The 20,172-nt window shown below is 41.1% G+C and overlaps 2 protein-coding genes across 2 annotated transcripts in view; one reads left to right on the top strand and one right to left on the bottom strand.

The window, feature by feature from the left end:
- Positions 1-2,096, top strand: part of tmem234 (transmembrane protein 234) — a 4,888-nt gene extending 2,792 nt beyond the window's left edge. The window contains 2 exon segments of the mRNA XM_072677329.1: positions 539-631; positions 1,137-2,096. Coding sequence (XP_072533430.1) covers positions 539-631; positions 1,137-1,258 — 215 coding nt within the window. The 3' untranslated portion in view covers positions 1,259-2,096.
- dcdc2b (doublecortin domain containing 2B) lies at positions 1,826-20,169 on the bottom strand. Its single transcript, XM_072677326.1, has 14 exons — positions 18,553-20,169; positions 17,175-17,286; positions 16,434-16,632; positions 14,657-14,705; positions 12,246-12,316; positions 11,404-11,535; positions 9,046-9,192; positions 8,358-8,397; positions 8,168-8,227; positions 7,931-8,096; positions 7,648-7,754; positions 7,464-7,532; positions 5,913-6,083; positions 1,826-4,012 (listed from the first exon to the last, which is right to left on the bottom strand). Exons 2-14 carry the CDS (start codon positions 17,254-17,256, stop codon positions 3,908-3,910), a joined length of 1,398 nt encoding a protein of 465 aa, XP_072533427.1. The 5' UTR covers positions 17,257-17,286; positions 18,553-20,169; the 3' UTR covers positions 1,826-3,907.
- Between the last annotated feature and the right edge of the window lie 3 nt (positions 20,170-20,172).

Here is a 20,172-nt window from a genome sequence, read left to right as displayed (position 1 = left end):
TTCAGCTACTTTGCATTTTTTTGCATTTACGGCATTTAGCAGACGCTCTTATCCAGAGCGACTTACAAGGTTACTCGTATTACAGAGGTGGGTCAGTGTAGTGTTAGGAGTCTTGCCCAAGGACTCTTATTGGTGTAGCACAGCATAGTCACCCAGCCTGGGAATCGAACCCTGGTCTCCCACATGCTGTTTTTGTAACGCAATGGTAGGTGGTGGTGTTACCTGTTGCGCCACACCAACCACAATACACCCATTCTTTTATAGACCTGCTGGTAGACTAGGAGGCTGTGGGAAGGCTAGGAGGCTGTGGGAAGGCTAGGAGGCTGTGGGAAGCGCTGCGGCAGATCTTCACAGCAATGTTACAACATCTAATGTATTGTACTGTATGCTGGGTGTATATTGCTATCTAATGATTAATCCATGGAAGGGGAAGTATATTGTGTAATGATTCCCAGTCTAACCCAGCACAGAGAAGAGGCAGCCTGTCAGAATTATTGGTCAATGGATTTTTGACTGGTGGCGGTTGTGTGTGTTGTAGATTTGTCGCTGGCAGTGCCCACAGTGAACTCTCTCAGCTTTGTGTTCACCCTGCTCACTGGAAAACTGCTCGGGGAGGAGTTTGGAGGGAAAAGTATGTCTGTTTTTTTTTTTATTTTTAATAATAAAAATAAAATAATAATTACCTTAAATTCACCAACAAAGGTTTTGAGGTCATGGTTATATTTACACGGTACATTTCTAGCAGCTTTATGTGAAAATTGGCATTTATGGCTCCTGGGCTTCCCCTAAACTCCAGTGGTGTAATTCGGGCTTTAAGCCGCCACTGAAGGACATGTTTTATACATGCATTTCTGGACAAGCTGAGGAAAAACTCACTGAAAGTGAAAGTATGTGGGGCGAGGCGTAAGAGTAATACTGCAGGATTTTGAATCGAGTTTGAAGCAAACAGGGAAAACTTTACCAGAGTTACATAGTGCAGTTAGCAGCAATCTGAGCCCAGAGCAGCTACGATAGAGATGCTGTTCTCCCTGTTAGTCAGTGGAGCATCACCCTTACTTTGAATTGCATGATGAAAGAATTCAATTTCTTATAAGCAACACAATAATCACTATTCTCATATTTCCTCTTTGTCTCAGGAGCCGTGCTGGGGATGGTGCTCACTATGCTGGGGGTGACCCTGTGTGTATTCAGTTCCGTCTCAGAAGCTGAGAATGCAGGACTGCGCAATGTGACAGAAATCAGAAACACTGGCTACTAGACCACCCCTCCCTAAACTGGACACAGTAGCGCCAGCAGAGCTGGACGTTTTTATTACGTGTGATCTGTTGACTTGTACATTCGTAAGGTCATCCTCATTGTGGTGGTGTTGAGTTCTGTTACGAAGTACTAACGATGCAAGTGAAGAAAAGTGCCCCACAGCACTGCCCCAGACCACGTCAACAGCGTAGCACGACGGTAATATTTGTTTATGGACGTTGTTGCTTTACGTCACGTTAAATGAATCTAGTTCAGAATCCGGCCAACAGTCTGCGGCCCAACGGAAAGAACCGGTATGGCTGTTTGAGTAGAGATCAAGGACAGCCACTTTCCAGAGGGATGGGGCAAGCGTTTCTGAACTTTGTCCCGCATGGGAACACGTCATTACTTCTCCATGAATGAGAACACCAATTGTTTCGTGTGCAGCTGTTAATGGCCCCAAGTCAGCAGCTGGGTCTCATTATAGACAGGTATGTGATAAAAAACAAACAGCTTTTATTGCTTAACGGCAAAGCAGCGGTTGGCGTATCATAGAGAACACTTATTGACTTAACTGTTTGTCAAATTTGGATTAAATGGCAGAATGGGCAGGAGTTGCAGCGTTCAGCACGCACCTTAAAAGCACAACAGCACCATTTGTATGTAATATCACGTAACTTGCGCAAGGACTCCTATTGGTTGGGTGGTGTGTGTGTGCGCTTGCTCGAGCCTGCCATGAGAAAGGCAGTGGTTTTTGTCCTCTCAACCCTGTTCTTTCCTGGTATATTGACCAATCATTTGTTTCGTTTTCACAAAAGTATAAATGTGTAATAAACAAACTATTTTTATGAGAATCTGAATCTGAGAGATCTGATCTGAATTTCTATGCAGAGTCTGAGGTTTTTATTGTTAAAACGATAATAATTAGCAGAGAATGTGTTCAAATATCAACATTTTACATTTTAACCTACAAGAACTACCAAGAAAACTTACAATCCATAACCATACAATCACATTGCTCATTAATCTCACAGTCAGTGTATACTGTACTTACACATTACAGTACATTCTGCAGTTCTTTTGCAATACATCAGATTCTAAATGCATGCATCCCAGATCAAAAGTTCACATAAGCAGGGTGGTTAAGTTCTCTAGCTTATTTTGCTCTTAAAGCTGCCCTTTGTAGAAAGCTGAAAAGAATGCACCAAAAGGCCACATCATGGATTTCCAGGAAATTAATGAAGTTAAAGTAAAAAGTAGAGTCTTGGCATCTCCACCTACAGCAGTTTAGCCCCGTCCACTCACTCATACTGCACTTCTCAGGAGTGTGTTAGCTTGGTGTAATTTCTGAATGGGGCACAGCCAATCAGAGCAGAACAGAATTTATCCTATACCAGTTTTAAAGGTGGGGTCACAGAAAGAGTTGGTAAAGAGAGATTGGACAATTTAATTTTGACTATTTAGGGAACATTAAGCCACACGAGCCTTGAAAAAGTCTAAAATACAAAAAAATAGTGTAATATGGGCCCTTTAATGCATTTCTTTGGGCAGGCTCACATTCATGGTCACATGACACTTGGGAATGAGTATATGATGAACTGAGTTGCGTATGACCTGTTGTTCAGAAGATGGCTGGTTAGTGGTAGGATCAGGGCTGGTGACCACTGGTGTGGTTTAAAGAATAGCTCAGTTAAATAACGCTTGATAGCTAAATGTTGCTAACTAGCTTCCGGTCATGGTTAGTAACTGTTGATCAAGCTGTACGACTAGGCAGGGTGTATGGGGATATGTGTAAGTTGTGGCTGGTTAACCCTGGGAAGTCATAACTGTTGGTCTGTTGTACTATATAAACGTGACGACACGATTACATGATTAGATCTGACATTTACATTTAGTTTACATTAAAGATTCAAGTCTGCTGTTCACTTCAATGCATGGCCTTTTCCTTACATAAAACAAGACCCAATAATGGCTGACTGATGAGAATCAGCACTTCACTGGATCACTCTGCCTGTTTGAATGAGTTGTGAATGAGAGATAATGGAAGATTGCAACGTGCTTTCACAAACCAACGCCAGTAACTGACTCTTAAGGCTCAGGTTCACGGGTAGTGTAAGTTAAGAGGTTATTTTCAGGTTGTTAAAGGTGAGGGGTACATTGCCCATCAAACATTTGAGGACACCTAGCTCTTCAAGTCAGCTTTGCAACCCTTTCACAAGCTAACCCACTCCCTAAGGACCCCCCCTCCATTCACTCATTATCCCAAAAAAAAACACTTTGAAGGTCTTGTTTCACTTTGAAGTATAAATCAGTGATGGTCTTACTCACATAGGCCCACTGGTTAACCCCTGCTATCCCAAAGATTGTTTAATGCCTTACTTCCAAGCATGGTCAAGTTGTGGCTGCCTTTAAGTGACCTACCTCATTCAGGGTGCTGGAGTATAGCTGTGATCATGGGCTTAATTAAGTCTCATGGATTAATACCTGAAGTTCTGATCTTCAATTAGGGTGCGGGTATTATTATAGATATTATTAGTGGCTTTAAAAACACTTGAACCTGGGCCACCACTATTTGTAATTCATGAGACAAGGTGTCCCCAAACTTTTGATGGACAGTAGCCATGCAGGTTTTATGTCTGGTGTGTGACTGGACAGACTCAAGCTTAGCAGGTCACTCTGTCTGTCCGGATGAAGAAAGCTGGGTTCCTGCAGCATGGCCACCTGCTGGACTGTGCTGTGCAGATCTTGACGTCGCTGCTTCATGGGCATTTCCATCCTGTTCACAGAGTGGAAAAAGAGATGTTATTTTGCCATGTGCAGTTACACTCTTCAAGAGCCTTTAGAGACAAGTATTCTAAAACATGAGAGCCCTTTAATCATGAACCACGGTGCAGCTCAGTCAGATCCATTCTGGTGATGTTTACTGGGGACCAAGGAACGATTCCATAGTTACTTGAAAGTATTTACTAAATAATGGGGTTTTGAGGCCAACAGTGTTTAACTGAATTCGAACCTGCTCCAAGCAATACCACAGAAAGTCCAGTGCTCTAAACCACCATGGCAAGTCTGATCCACATTAAAAAAGACCTGAATGAGGTTTTAACATTTTCAGACAACATGGCATATATTTATGGAAAGGTCTGGGTTTGGGAAATCATTGGGAGGGTTAGTTAGCAACATCAGTCTTTTAGCTCCAGTGCTAAAGAAGTAAACACTGGACAGAAAACATGTCCTGGCTGGTTGACTACACCTAGTTTCTGTTTTTGCTGAGAAATTTGCTGAGAATGTATCACAAGCTACTGAAGACCTAAGATCTAATAGATTCGTCAACCTGTTAAACATGAGTGAGTTGTTAACATTTACATTGAAGGCATTTAGCGGACTCACAAAAGTGCTTCACTGTTTACTCAGATACCAGGTCCATCCACTACTGCTTTTAAAGGATTCACTGATCTGAATAGTCAGGTCATTTAAGGCCACCAAACATTGACTGGAATGAAAACATCCCTTGCATCCTTAAGACTACTTAATAAAGGTTGCTTTCGGTCTTGGGTTTTGTTTAACTCCGCCACCCTAGCCAGGTATGTGGGCCGTCTAAAAGGGAAGTAAATTATACTGTGGCTCAAACCATGGAAACACACTCCTGCCTCATCTCATTATGTTGATGCACCTGTCCATTCTTGAACTTCTCAAAACAACACTTTTGAGCAACACAGGCCTTCTCTGCCTGAATACGGGCCTCCTCTGCCTGGATACGGGCCTCCTCTGTGGGTTCCTTAACTGCATTTTAGTGCACTGTAACCTGCATCAATCATTTTTCACCTTAGAGTGAACTATTAACTATTAACATTACCGGTTAACTCAGCTAGAATTAACAGTTAAGGTACCCCTGCATTAGCACAACAGTCAAAATAGGTGTAGAACTTTTTCAGGGTTGTTTTCGTCTACTTCAGATGCAGTAGTCCAACCATGGAAATGAGTGTAGAATCAGGTCTATCTACAGGGGTGCTTTCATTCCACTCAAAGCTCTAGAAGAAGATTTAAGTGAACTTAAACAGACTTGACTTTTCTGATGAGTGAACCTCATTTGTAACTCGCTCATGTTTAGCAGACTGACAAATCTCCACAATGGGTGGTAGTAGATAGGGTGGGAGTAGCACTGGATCTACAAGACATTTTTGACTTGAGATTACTGAATAACGGGGCAATAATGAACACAAAGTCAATAGTGACCCAAACCTTTCTATAAATATATTGCCCTCCTACATGTCTAAAAAAGTCTAAAACCTCATCCTGGTATGTTATTTTTTTATGATGGTAAAGATTTGTCATGCTGATTTAGGATACAGCATGTTTTTCCATGGTTTTACTTGGAGCAAGTTCTACACCATCACTGACCAAATTCCATTACAATGAAGATGAGGGAAGAGATTCAGCCATTCAGTGTGTGGGTAAACCATTCAGTCAGAAACTCCACAGTGCCCCCCATCCAAGACAAAAGTCCCCCAAACCTTTCCTTAAATATAAACCCAACCCCACTTCAGTTGCATTTTCATCAGTCTGCCTTTGTATGTATGTACGTCTATCAGATTACCAAATCCCAACAGCCCAACTCTGCAAGCTGTGGGAAACTGGAACTCATCACCCTGTGAACTACACAGGAGGCGTTCACTCACCTCATCATCCCGGCCTCCTTGGTGTTGTAAATGTTGGGTGAATGTGTCACCGGTTTGGTTGTGAGTTGGATAAAAGCCTCCTTTCTGTGACTCCTGCAGGTCTTGTGCCTTTTCTTCTGTGTCGGTAGGAGACAGGCTGGATGAGGTCATGAGCGCTTCGGTTGCTTGAGTCTGAGAGAGAGAGAGAGAGAGAGAGAGAGAGAGAGAGAGAGAGAGAGAGAGAATCTAAAACATGAGACACTTCTACTTCCGTACAGTACTAGCCTCTTTTAGTGCAAGTAGTGTGTTTACAGTCGTTGTTGCAGTCACTTTTTCCAAATGTTAGTATGGTAACTGGTCATATGTCAAATACAGCTAATTTCATTATATTACTTTTTAGTAGAGCTAATTGCTAACCTATAGCGGAATACTATATGGTGTATAATGTAAGAAATATTGTATAGTGTATTTATAATATCTAGTGTTAATAGATTACATATAGCATGAAAACAGTGTATAGTAAGAAGAGTGTATGTACACTAGCAATGTAAATATCATATATAGTGAAAATATAGTACATAATGTATAATGCAAGACCATAGTGTATAGTGGATTTATATAGTATTTACTGTTTACTATATGATTGTAGTAGTGTATAATTCAATGGAATGTAGTGTGTACTGTACTTCTGTGTAGTACGAACAGAATGTTTATAGTAAGAATATAGTGTCTAGTAAGAATATTAGTACATGATGTATAAATATAGTGTATAACTAATATAGCGAGTAGCATATTGTATACAATGTAAGAATAGTGCATAACAATATAGTCTATAGTGAAAATACAGTACACAATGTATAATGTAAGAACTTAGTGTATAGAGGACTTATATATTATATAGTGTTTAGTGTAGGATTATATATAGTATGAACAGTGTATGGTAATAAGAGTGTATGTACACTAGTAATGTAACTATAGTGTATAGTGAATGTATATAGTTTTTAGTGTTTACTATAAGATCATAGTAGTGTATAATTCAAGAGCATGTACACTAGTATGTAGTGTGTACTGTACTTCTGTGTAGTACGAATAGAATGTTTATAGTAAAAATATAGTACATGATGATTAATGTAAATAGTGTATAATACAAGAATATAGCGTATAGCATAGGAATAGTATACAACGTGCATAATGTAACAATATAGTGAAAATACAGTACATAATGTGTAATGTAAGAATAGTGCATTATGTATAATGTAAACAAAGTGCCTAATATAAGAATATAGTGTTTAAAGGACAAATAGTGATGTAATGTAAAGAATATAGTTTATAGTGAAAATATAGTGTATCATGTAAATATATTGTAAGAATATTATGCATAGTATGAATATTGTGTATAATGTAAGAATATAGGGTGTGGCATATAAATAGTATATGATGCAGGAACAGTGCATAATACAAATATAGTGTGGAATGTAAGTATATAGCCTTTACATTAAGAAAATTAGGTACAGTTATATATGTATAAAGTATGAATATGATCATATTTTAGCACACAGATCACATACACACCTGATGTGTGTGATTTGGTTCTGGTTGGCTCTTGTTAAATTCCTCATCCTCAATGATTTCAGCAGCTCTCTGAAAATGTAAATGTAAAACTATTAAATGTATCGTTGCTGTTGTAAGAAAAACATTTTCCCCTTTACAAATGAATACATATTTATTTAAATAGCTTTTCAGAATGAAAGAGTACCTGATCTACAGGGAGCTCTATGGCTGTGCTGTCGTCTTCTGCAACCTCCTCCGCTCCTCGCACCTCCTCTCTCCTCCTGCCCACACCCTTAAACACACTCGGCTGGCCTGCAAGCGCACAAGCACAGGATATAAATACCCCCGAATGTGGGTGCTTTTAAACATTTTAAGGAAAAAAAAAAATTTCCTGACTTTCTAGTAAAACCAAAGAGAGATGGGGTTAACATACATGCTCCTGCTTTGGGGTGTGTGTGTGTGTGGTGTCTCCATCCTGTTCCTCTTACCTGCTGCTGCCCTGGCCGTGGGTCTGTGTTTGCGGACTCTGACGGGTTTGGCGTAAAATACAGAGCCGTCCTCTCTCTCGCTGCCCCCTGCTTGCCTACGGAGCGGCTGAGAGGGGCTGGTCCCTGCTGCCTCGTCACCCGTCGACTTCACCCGCCGGTCATCCCTCTGAGAAACAGCAGCGCTTACTGTAGCTCAACACATCAAAGTGGCTAAGACAAGTTTGTGCCATGTTTTACCTCGGGTGAGTCGAGCAGAGCAGAGTCACTGTGGAAGTCCTGAGGAAAGGCCTTCCGGATCTGTTGTACACAACCGTAAGATACAGTACGTTAGTTGTGGTATGTTCTGGTATGTGAGTTCTAGATTCATGCTTAGCGATGCCACAGATGTTGCATTTTAATGTATAAAATAGTCTATTTGATCCTTTACCTCAGATCTCCTGTGTAGCCCCCGCTCTCCTGCATAATGCCTAGGGCACATAATAATAATAATAATAATAACAATAATAAGATACAAATATGAGCTACCGATCAGTATAATTACATGACATTTATATACAGTATTTCAGACAAGGCAAAAGAGGGGAAGAGTGTATGTCAAAATACAAACTATACTTATAGTGACAAAAGTATTGGGACACCTGCTCATTCCTCGTTTTTTTCTGAACTCAAATGTATTAAAAGGGATTTATCCAGCTTTTGTTGGAATAACTGTCCCTACTGTCCAGAAGGCAGCGGCTTTCATATAAGATTTTGGACAATGGAGCATTGCTGTGTGGATTTGATTGCATTCAGCTACAAGAACATTACTGAGGTCAGGATGTTGGATGATCACCACTCCACCGCATCATTCCCAACTCCCCAACCCATCCCAAAAATACTGGATGGAGCTCCAATCATTTTTCCAGAGAACACAGTGGGGGGGTATATACATTCCTAGCCCACGTCTGGCATTAGGCAGCATGGTGCCAGTGTGTTCATGTTTATCAGCTTCAGAGAGTCCTAGTCTATTGGCAGTTAACATTTGAACATGTGTTTAAATAGAAACGGAATAAATAGAGACATATAGAATTATTGTACAGCTACCATTACCCTCATTACCCCATCATCTTTCTCACCGGTCCGCACTGCCTCCTGCCGCTTTGTTCAGCAGCAGCTCCACGTAGGGAAGCTTCTTGAACCGCTCTGTTCCCACGGCAACGTAACACTGCCCGCTCTCCAGCTCCTCGGCTGACGCCACCGTGACTCCGTCCAGAGTGCACAGCCTGAGAGGCGAGAAGGGTCAGACAGTGGTCGCAGAGGATGACAGAATGGCGACTGTAGGTTAGAGTTCACGCTAGGCCACACTAGGGTCATGTAGTCTGTGCAACCAGCACCTGAACTAATTAATGCTGAATGTATGAGAAACTTGCTTCAGAGCACAGACTTTTCCCTTTACCACTGGATGCTGATACAAAGAAAATGACCATATATTATATCTGTGAACACTGTGCAGTAGAGAGATCGAGTCTTAGTGTTGTTTTGCATGTTTTCTTTTCAGTCGTTGGAAAGACAAACAATAGGAAAGCAAAATAGTCCAAAATCTCAAAAAAACTGACCAGTGCAGAAACAATGTTTTTCCTTGCTGTGTCCCGCCTTACATCACCAGGCTGACTTCATCCTACGGCATGCTGTGGAGTAACTACATGTAATCTGGCACTGTTCTGCACTATTCGTTTATCACACTGGAATGTAGAACCCAAGCCTGGACCTGCAGGGCTCTGAGCTATTTAAGGTGCACAAACCATGCCTCTCCTATGATGTGAATGGTCCACAAATAACATCTCAGCGTGGTCTCTCTCTATAGACAGGCAAAGTAGAAGGGGTTAGTAACGTGTGCAGCACCACATGGGCTAAACCTACAGTGGGCATCCACAGGGGTTTCCGTCTTGCTTTGTATTGCTGTGAATGGAGTCCTCAGCAGACGGCAGTCATCGGGAAATCCACACCTGCCTCCTGAAGAGTGTTTCTAAATGGTCAGGCAAGAGTGCGGGAACTTTTCTTTAATATGGTGAGGATTCTTCAGTCATCAGCTGTAGAGGCTGATGACGGTCTCTACAGGTGTGTGAGGCTTGGCTGATGTCTTTCAGCGTTTTATTCTAGATTTAGTCCTTTAACGATTTCCTTGACTTTCACAGACAACTCTGATCCTCATGTCAAGTAAAAAAGCCCTGAAGCAGGACTAGCTTTCTTAAATCTGGACCAATGAAGTAAGTAAGCTCTATGCCTCAAACATGATGGTGCCTCAAATGGGGATACCAAATGTGGGACCTGAATGTCACTGGTTTGATCCCGAGGACCAGCATCCACAGTTAAGTAGCCACTGAGGCGGTCACCTAACCCTAAATGCTCCTTGGGCACTGAGGTGGCAGCCCATTGTTCTGTGTATGTGCGTTCTCACTGCCCTAATCACTAGTGTGAGTGTGTGTGTGTGTGTGTGTGTGTGTGTGTGTGTGTGTGTTCACCAGCACAGAGGTTAAATACAATTATGAAAGGTTCTGTAAATAGCAGATGTTTCTGATAAAGTGGCCAGTAAATGAAAGTGTAGGTGTACGGACGCTTTTCACACTTCCAGCTTTTCACTTCCGTTGGTTTCTGTTAGCCGGTCATTTCCACTTTTCATTTCCTGGCCCAGTCCAGCTGTGAGCCGTTTTGCGGTGTTCCTCAGCACCACAGCTCTACACAAGAGCAGCCACACCTGGGTTTTCAGTCACGTCTGACCAAACACATGCTATGACCTGAATAGGGTCCAAGCTATCTGAAGGGTAGAGGCTCACAATTTTGTCGCATTGTGCCAAGTTATTCATTAAGTTGCACTATTTAGAAGCTCCATTTTTATGCTAATTAAATGCTAATTCTGTTTCCTCTGGTGCATTATATAGTCCTAGCTCACTGTTATGACTTGTGAAAATGGCGAATCAGATAAAGAAATCACCTCTATTACCTTCTCTTTACCCTCTGATAACAACAATTTGGGCTCCAAATATCCATCCGTCCGACATTGTGTTTTATTTAGGAAGCTTGAGCTATAAATATACGCTCTGGTGGCACAACTTGCGGTTCACCGGTTGATTCATGCACAGAGGTGATGCTGTACCTGTCATTTCTCTTAGAATATATCTTTTAAAAGTCCAAGATTAGAGAATCTGTCTATTCAAGACCATCCAGATGGCTTGGGACAGATGTTTACAGTCAGGATAAGGAGGAGAACATCAATGAGAAGGTGAACATTATCTTTAGCATCTGACCATGACTATGTGTCATTAATCAGTATAGAACTGAGTCATCCTAGATTTTTTTGTCTGAATCTAAAATTAACACGAAAAGCTGTGTTAAAAAGCTCGGCAGGCTAACAGGGATGTGACTTTATTAAAGTGTGAAAAGGGTCCATTCAGCATGTTCTGATTCCAGCTTTTTCACATGTCCCGCTTGTTTACCTGCGAACCGCTCCAGTGCGCAGCATGGCCTTCTCCGAGACGAGGCTGAGGATCTGTTCCAGGTTTTTCAGCATGCTGCGGGGAATGATGAAGCGCATGGCGGCGCTTAGGACGTCCCCGTTCCTAAACACACTACACAGAGACGTTTGCTGATTAGGTGGCACATACGAGAATTTGATGGCAATTTAAATCAAAGCAGTATTATGTGAAAACTGGTATTTTTCGCTCCTGGGCTCCCTCTACTGGTGGGGAGTGTAATTTACTTTTACTCCACTGCAGTAAATACAGATGACACTTTGAGCACCCCCTCATAGACAGCTGTCCACATGCATTTGTGAACATCTGAATGGATGAATGACTCAAAGTTCTGGAGAGAGGCCTCATGCAGCTCCATAGTGCAGGAACAGCCTTTCGGCCCAAAGCGGGAATGACAGAGACGCCATTCTCCTTATTACAGTCAGTGGAGCATCAAGAGCTGCAGGTTTTAAGGTAAAAATGATGCATAATGGTGCTTTAAACTATACCCTGAGCTAGCCCAAGTAGCTTAAAGCAATGTCTTAACACAGTGGGCTTATTTCATGTGAATATCTGGCTTGTATCTAGCTATTCTGATTTTAAGATACAGTAGAAATGCACAGCTAAATTGATTAAAATCTACTTTCTCCTCCTTCTAATATAAGGCATGCAGCAGCAGAACCACTAGCCTCTCAGGAATGATGATGGGCATGGTGAAATTAAAGGTGAAGTTTCTGTGTGACTTTCTCTGTAAAATGTGTGTGGGTGTAGAAAGCAGCAAAGGGAGAAAAGTGTGTGAGTGTGTGTGATTACGCCATCTTACTCACTGTATAATGCAGGGCAGAGTTATGACTTTCCTCCACTTTGCAGACACATTGGGCCTGCTGAGTAGTTTAACCTGAGAACACATTAATAAAAGGCACCTGAGGTGACTCAGAGCAGACATCCACAAACCCGTGTGCACACCCACTGTCAAATGCACCTTTACCTCCATCCATCCATCCATCCATTCATTCATTACTCACGCATTAACAATCAAGCCTTCAGGTCAGGAGTGAGGTCACCGCTGCTGCTATCTCAGATAGATCCATTAATAAGAAAGAGAACACCATGGTTCAGCTCTGATGTCAATTAACGTCTCTCTGTAACTAATGAATGGGAATGCACAACCCCAGTAGCTAGTGGTGTGTTTAATGGGTTTTCTGAAGGTTAAAAGAGGCCAATGTAGCTAACAAGTAAAGGAAGCTTATATCTTACTGTTTAGCATTTGGGATATTCTCAACAAAAAAAGGAAAATGACTAAAATGTAAAGTTTTTTGTATTTTTTAAGTAGGGGAAAAGGTTATATCTACTACATACCATTTATTTGACTTCAGTCTTGGACACACCAAATCCATTATTCATTATTAATGACATTGGATCTTTGACTTTTTTATGACTTCTGGTGAAAATTCCTATATTTTCTAATATCACAATATATAATCACAGAACAACAAAACATCACGTCACCCCCCCCCCCCCCCAAATATCGGTATGTATGTGCATGTATGCATGTGTGTGTGTGTGTGTGTATGTATGTATATAGTGTAGCTTCCGGTAGCTGTAAGACCTCGGACACCAAACACATCTCGGCCGATCGATTGCATTTTAGCTAATTGGGAATTTAGGTACAATTATGTACAATGAGCTTGTGTTGCTTCATTAGCATGTGTAAAATAAAACAAGCAAACTTCAGACATCAAAAATGGCTTGGCTAATAGATTACGTTTGGGATAAGGGAGAGAAATTCAGTAAAGCTACTGTGTGTATACATCCATCATTCATTTACACAGGCTGCCACCTCTCCGTTTCTACTTTACGCCAGGGTCACAGCAAATAAGCATTCAAATCTACTTCCTTCTATGATGCATCATCATGTGACAAAAAGGAAAGATTTCAGTTTTGCACAAGATTTCCCACGGTGTCCCAGCTAGTCACTCCATCTCCCTCTCTGCTATCTTATTGATTTTAGCCATACTTGAAGACTGCCATTATGGAGGCTACCAGCTACAGCTTTTGATTTATAGCCCCAACATGCCCTGACAAGTCCAGTGCCATAACAGTCCCACCCTGCTTTCACTACAAAGGACAATAAAGTCATTCTTTCCAATAACGCACAGGTTGTCACTACCGTAACACAGCAACTAAACACAGGATAATAAAAGGTGCTTTTACTGAGAAATACCTCTGCCCACACATACTGCACAGAAATACCCCAGCAGGCTGTCAGCATTCTGGCATATCCCCAATGACTGACATCTTATTTAAGCAGACTATTAAAAGTTCAAATAATTGAAAAAAAACAACAACATAATCATAATTAACTTAATGCACAAAATGTTTTTATAATCTAAAACAATTATAATGACGTAGGTATTTATAAATATTGCAGCATTTTCTGGTGCCCCTCATTCAATCCTGTAACACATCAGTCTAAACATGAATGGTTTGATATTTCTGTCATCATTTTAAGGAAGCAACAACACTGAAGTATCTTTGACCGCAGGGTTTGAATAGAGGTACGATCATCTTCCCTCTACGCTAAATATTAAAACATGCTAACTTCCAGTTTAACCTCATAAAGACTCATGTTTCAACCCTGTCCCTACTTAAAATCTAAAAAAAATCTACAAAATGTGGCATTGAACCAAGTAGAGAAATATCTGATGTAAAAACAGCAATGTATACAATAGTGGCTGCTAGTATAGAAAGGCAATAGCCAAACCTACAACCCCGTCACATTCAAACCCGAAACAACATGGAGTTGTTACGGAGCTGAATGTGGAGTTTTTTTAATCTTCCCAAAGGGCACTCATTCCTGAGAAAGACTCATTTACTCTAAACATAAATATATATGCGTGTTTACAATTGTTACAAATGAGTAATATATATATATATATATATATATATACACACACATATTCTATGCAAAAATCCTAATTTCCCACCAATCACCTTCACTATCTCCACAGGCCCATGTTGGTTAATCCCTCACACAGTGTGTGAATCTGATTTATATTGAATTTAAATGGAGTTTAAACAGATTTCTCTTCTATTTCCTTTAATGAAGTGTGACTTTAATCCTCAGACGGTTAAATCCAACTGTAGCCACCTCTCACCTCTTCATTCTTAGAGACATGCTTTCATTTGGTAAGGATTAATGTGTAATGAAGCAGCGACGCCTCCTACACAAACCTACCTCTCCAGGCCTGGCCACTGGCGCTCTCTTCAGGCCCACGCTCAAATAACTGAGAGAGAGAGAGAGAGAGACAAAATCACCACAGAATAGATTATACTCACACTCAGGTTACTGTTCCACAGCTAAAAACAGCCTTTTGTCCCGATTATAGTCCCTGTTTATGGAAAATGGTGTGTCATATAGGGTCAGAAACCACATAAGCAAGTCTACAAAACATTACCGATGTGACTAGATAGACTAAAATCAAACAAACAAAAAAAAAAGCCCTATGCTTTTGCCTCTCTATTGGCTCGCAGAAGAATACTGTTCAAGTGGAAACTGCCTAATCCACTGAAGGCTTGGGTACGGCTTAGTGACCCGTTATTAATTGTACAATTGGAAAAAACTAAAAACGTATTAATGCATTATTGCAACATTATTTTTTAATTATTTGTCCCCTGATAACATTTGAAACACATCAAGACATTAACACAACTAAAGCAACACAACTTGGAAACCAAACATGTCCTGGCTGACTGACTGCATTTTGGGTTTTATGTGCCGCTTTACAGCTGCTCTAAATCCACGCTTTGCCCTTTTGGTTAAACTGCTAAACTTCAAGTTATAAACATCCTGTTATTTGTTAGCTACATTAGTCTTGTAACTCCAGTGCAAAACTAAATAAACACACTACCTACCTATATTGCCAACAACAAGTCCATATATTTTACATTTGGTAAAACTCTTAAACTGCTAACTACAAGTTTCTGTTGTTACTACTGCTATATCAGCCTATACTAGCAGCTCCAGTGCAAAACTAAAGAAGCACATTTCAGACATGTCTTAGCCTTTTCGCTACATTTGGGGTAAAACTGTGCTTTCTTTAACTGGCCCCAACCCAAGAGAAAATGACCCAGCGGTTTTGTAGTTATATGGCTAACAATCCTCGCTTTGTAATACATTCTGGGCCAAAGTGGAAGGTGGGAACAAAAATCAGTTTAACAAAAGGCAGAAAAGGCTTTTTTTTTTAGTGTGTGAACCCAGTCTGAAGCTGCTGCAACTGACAGGCCATTCGGCCCAGATGATTTGGGGCAGACTGTATTTTTTTACTTTACTGCTTCACATTATTTCCAGAACACACTGGTAATAAAGTGAGCACCCCCTGTGGAGTAGCTGGGGCACTTATTTGAAAACTCCAGCACCAATAAAAAAAAAAAAAGAAGTTCAACCAGACTGTTCAGAAAAACAAAAATAAAAACAAATTAGCTGCAGATAAATATGTAAAATCATTCTCAGTAGGACACTGGACAGCTTTAAGGTGTCCAAAAAAAAAAAAAGAGCATCATTACACCTTTATACATTTTTAAAAAGCATCATTACACCATTAAATTAGTTTCATATTATAATATAGTATATTAATAATTGCTTATTATTAATATTACTAATTTGTTTACATACTTCAAAATATATTCCAGCCTAGCTAATCTCACAAGGGTCCCATGTAGGCCCCATGTGCAATGTACAACCAAAAAGGGGCCCATGTTGTATTCTGGTCATATAACTAACCCTGGAGGGACCCCGGTGGGCATCCAAATGAGAGGCCAACATGGAACCCATGAACAAATCTTTCTGGTTCCCAGTTGGGCTACCCATACAGGCCCCACATGGACATGGTATTTTTGGGGTGTTAAAACGTATGTGCACACACATTTCATATTATATTATTTTTTTATAGATATTTCTACATTTTATAGGACATTTAATTTAATATGTGCAGGTCTGGTTAGTCAGTACTCACTCAATTTTCTTGAACCTCTCAAAGCCTGCAGCCACATACTGTGCCCCCTGCTGAAGGTGGTCCAGGTCGGGCACTCTGTGGCCATGCCGCGGGGTGTACAGAGTCCGAATAGCCAGCGGAGCTCCGATGCTGACAGTTACATCATTTAGGAATGCTTCCATGGTGGAGATCTGCCTATGGTTCACAATGAACCTCCTCCCTAGATCAGAACCACAGACAAAGAAAACAACAGTTGCTGAAGCGAGTTCACACTGATTACAGGGGGAACTACAGGCAGGGCATTCTGAAGTACCCGGAGAACCCTTGTCCTGTATTTTTGGTATCTGGTACACCTCATCAAGCTAATCAGCTAGCTAACAGGCCGTTCCTGAGCTGACGTGGGTGTGATCGAGCAGAAAAAACAAGCAGGGCAGGGGTTCTGCAGGACCCTTCATTCAGACTAATTCTCAACACCTCAACGCTGCACCTACCCAACGCTCCCTACCACCGTTCTTCCAGAATAAGAAACGATTACCCACATAAACTGATGTGAACAGAGAACAATCTACAACAGTATAAGTATATAAAACTACACTACGAGTGTAAATGGAGAAGAACGTTCCAGAACAGGGGGAACTGAGAAAGACAAGGACAGCGAGAACAGGGGAGTGTGGAACAACCAGAATAGGGGAGGACCTTGTGGAACAACCAGAATAGGGGAGGACCTTGTGGAACAGCTGAAATGAACAGTTATTAACAGACCTGCAAAGAAAGGATCTCCATTCCTGTACACCATCACACTTTTCACAGGGGGCAGAAGAGTGCTGACCCCAGTGGAGGCCATTTCTCTGAGCGGGCAGGGCTGATTTTCGTCCTGTAACACACACACACACACACACACACACACACACACACACACACACACACACACACACTTTATTCACACTTCACTAAAGAACTCGGAGCTCAATTCTATAAACAGACTAATTCGACATTGTTGTTGGATCCTGCTCATGTAATTGCATTTAGCCACAAGAGCATTGTGAGGTCAGGATGTTGGGTGATCATCCACCTCATCCCCAACTCAACCCAAAAGTATTGACTATAGCACTACCCATCATTCCAGAAAACACAGTTCCTCCACTGCTCCACAGCTCAATGCTGGGGGCTTTATGCCCCTCTGGTATTAAGCATGGTGCCAAAAGATTTTATGCATTCATTAAAAGGGTGTCCACAAACATTTGGACATTTAGTATACATCTAGGGTAAATGAAAAAAAAAATGATAATATCAAGTTTAGCGCAGAGGCTACTCCTTTTAAGAGCCGTCACAACCTACTTATAATATATTTAAATATTTTTAATATCGCCACCTTGTGGAGGTTCGGCAAACTGCTAAACATGAGTCAGTTACAAACCCGGTTTTAAAAAGCTCACTGCTTAGTATAGTCAAGTCTTGAATCGTCATCATATATAATAGTAATGCTGCTTTGCCATCAGCAGCCGGAGTCAGAGAGAGCACAACAGCTGGGTGGGTAGATGTAGGTGCTCCCTCCCTCAACACTCGTAGAGTGATGTTAGCCGGCACAGGCGTCTTGCATGTCAGCTGTCCGGTGATGCCCAGTTTGAAAAGAGGAGGGGTCTGACTTCACATGTATCGGCCCTAGTGTCGGGAGCAGTGCTAGTGCTGGGAGAGCTACGACTGGGTGGGTTAATTGGCAGAACCAAAAATGTATATAATTGATGTTTAAACAGCAGCAGGTGTTTTAGTTATTTTACCATAGTATCACTTTAGTAAAACCAAACATATGCATCACTATCAGAGTCGACGTTCAGGTATCGTGACAACCCAAACACACAAACACACTTCTCTGACCCCATGCCCACGCACCTCCCACATTCTCTTACATAGACCATCTGAACGGCTGTTTGCACCGCAGACATACAAAACACCCACATAACGGCATCTTCAGCACACAGAAAGTTTCATCACCACTTTTCACATTCCAACTGAACATGACCTCATTTAGCTGTAAATATATACACACACACACACACACCTCATACATTCCTCCTCACACACCCCCACAAACATACACATCCACATCTGTATATATATGTATATATATGTATATACTCACAGGGGATTACAGCATCCAAATAACACCACACAGTTTACACAGGTGTGCCTCAGGAGAGCGGGGATGCTCGGCGCGCTGTGAGGAATAAGATCTTGGTTCTTAAGCTGTCTTCTTGTGCGGTGCAGCGCTCCACAGCCGCTCACGCGCGGTTAGTGTCTCTCACGCACACACTGAAGTGTTTCCTGGTTGCTATGGCAGCGCTGCCAGCGAACGGTGGTAACAACAAAAGAGCGGGAGGAGGAGGGATAGAGGGGAGAAGGGAGAGAGACATACACAAAAAGAGAGAGAGAGAGAGAGAGAGAGTACAACAGGTCCTGAAGGTATAAATCTGATGACCTTGTCACCTCTCATCGTGTTCCCTTTACAAGATCACCTGTATCTATAAAGTAGAACAAAAACACTTTCAGGAACCGTGACTTGCTCACTTTTACGTTTATTAGGACGACAATAATACTTGGATGCTGAGAAGCAGAAAGGGCTCTAACTTCAACGACTGGACAATCTCCATGCAGATATCAGAACACTACCACCACCATGTTTAGCAGTGTCAGGCAGGAGGGGAGGGAAACTCTCTGAAAGATTGAAAGCTGAAAAGAATAAAAGCTGTAATGAAGCTAAAGGGCGAGTCGTCACTACAAAAAGGTGTGACATACACCACAGTGCACAGTGTCCGAGTCCAGCCTTCATTTCTTTAAGCTACAGTCCAAACACAAGCTGTTCATTTTCAGGAGATCTTTCAGAGAAGACCCCAGGCAGTGGTCTAATGTGCTACCAGCATGGCCTGGGAAGTCCTAGAGAGCACTAACAGTCGTGCTCTCTCTCATCAGGGCTAAGAGGAGTTATGAATTAGAGGGTTAATTGGGAGAAAAAGTGGAAAAATTCAACAAATAAAAATAAATAAATAAATAAACTCAAATTTGAGATCTCCGTAATGCCATTTATAACTAATAGAAATCTTTTACATAATTTTAGATCAGCTACAAAACATTTACTAGTAATTCTATCAGATCTATAAGCTATTCTGACTAGTCATACTGCCAGGATGACATATCCTTCATGTAACTTTGAGTAGTCATGTGTTACCATTGATTTTTTGGGATTCACTGGGAATTTCACTCTGAAATCTGAAATGACCTTTTTACTAGTACAAACTCCAGATTTCTACAATTACCTTTTACTAGTAAAACCTCCAGTTACAGATATCTACACTGTCATTCTTACTAGTAAACACTCGAGTTAGATATTAATACACTTTTTACCAGTCAAAACTCAAATTGTAAAAATCTAAAATGACAATATAGAGATCTAAAACTGCACTTGGATATCACTAGTAATCAAAACTACATCAGAGGTATATTGAATTAGCATTTGCACCAGTCAAAATTTATTTGCACATATGTGGACCTGGACTTTTTACTTTTAGAATTACAGTGTAGATATCTGTATAATATCTTTAATACAGTATTATATCTAAATACATTAAGGATAAGTCACCCTGGCAATTTGACTAGTCAGAATGGCTGTGCAGATCTGATATTATTATTAGTAAGAAATCCAGAAGCAGAAAATGCTTCAACTTCAATGACTAAACTTTGGAGATGGGGAAAACAGATTTCAGAA

This window comes from Salminus brasiliensis, chromosome 4 (genome assembly GCF_030463535.1).
Source record: "Salminus brasiliensis chromosome 4, fSalBra1.hap2, whole genome shotgun sequence".
NCBI classification, from domain to species: domain Eukaryota; kingdom Metazoa; phylum Chordata; class Actinopteri; order Characiformes; family Bryconidae; genus Salminus; species Salminus brasiliensis.
This window is presented reverse-complemented; position numbering and strand designations above follow the sequence as displayed.

Excerpts from the sequence above, each read along its gene's own strand:
- dcdc2b (XM_072677326.1), bottom strand. The coding sequence starts at position 17,256 with ATGGCCTCCACTGGGGTCAGCACTCTTCTGCCCCCTGTGAAAAGTGTG. Across the intron at positions 12,317-14,656 it reads CAGTGGCCAGGCCTGGAGAG|GTTAAACTACTCAGCAGGCC; the intron begins GTAGGTTTGTGT and ends ATGTGTTCTCAG. Across the intron at positions 7,755-7,930 it reads CACGGCCAGGGCAGCAGCAG|GCCAGCCGAGTGTGTTTAAG; the intron begins GTAAGAGGAACA and ends GTGCGCTTGCAG.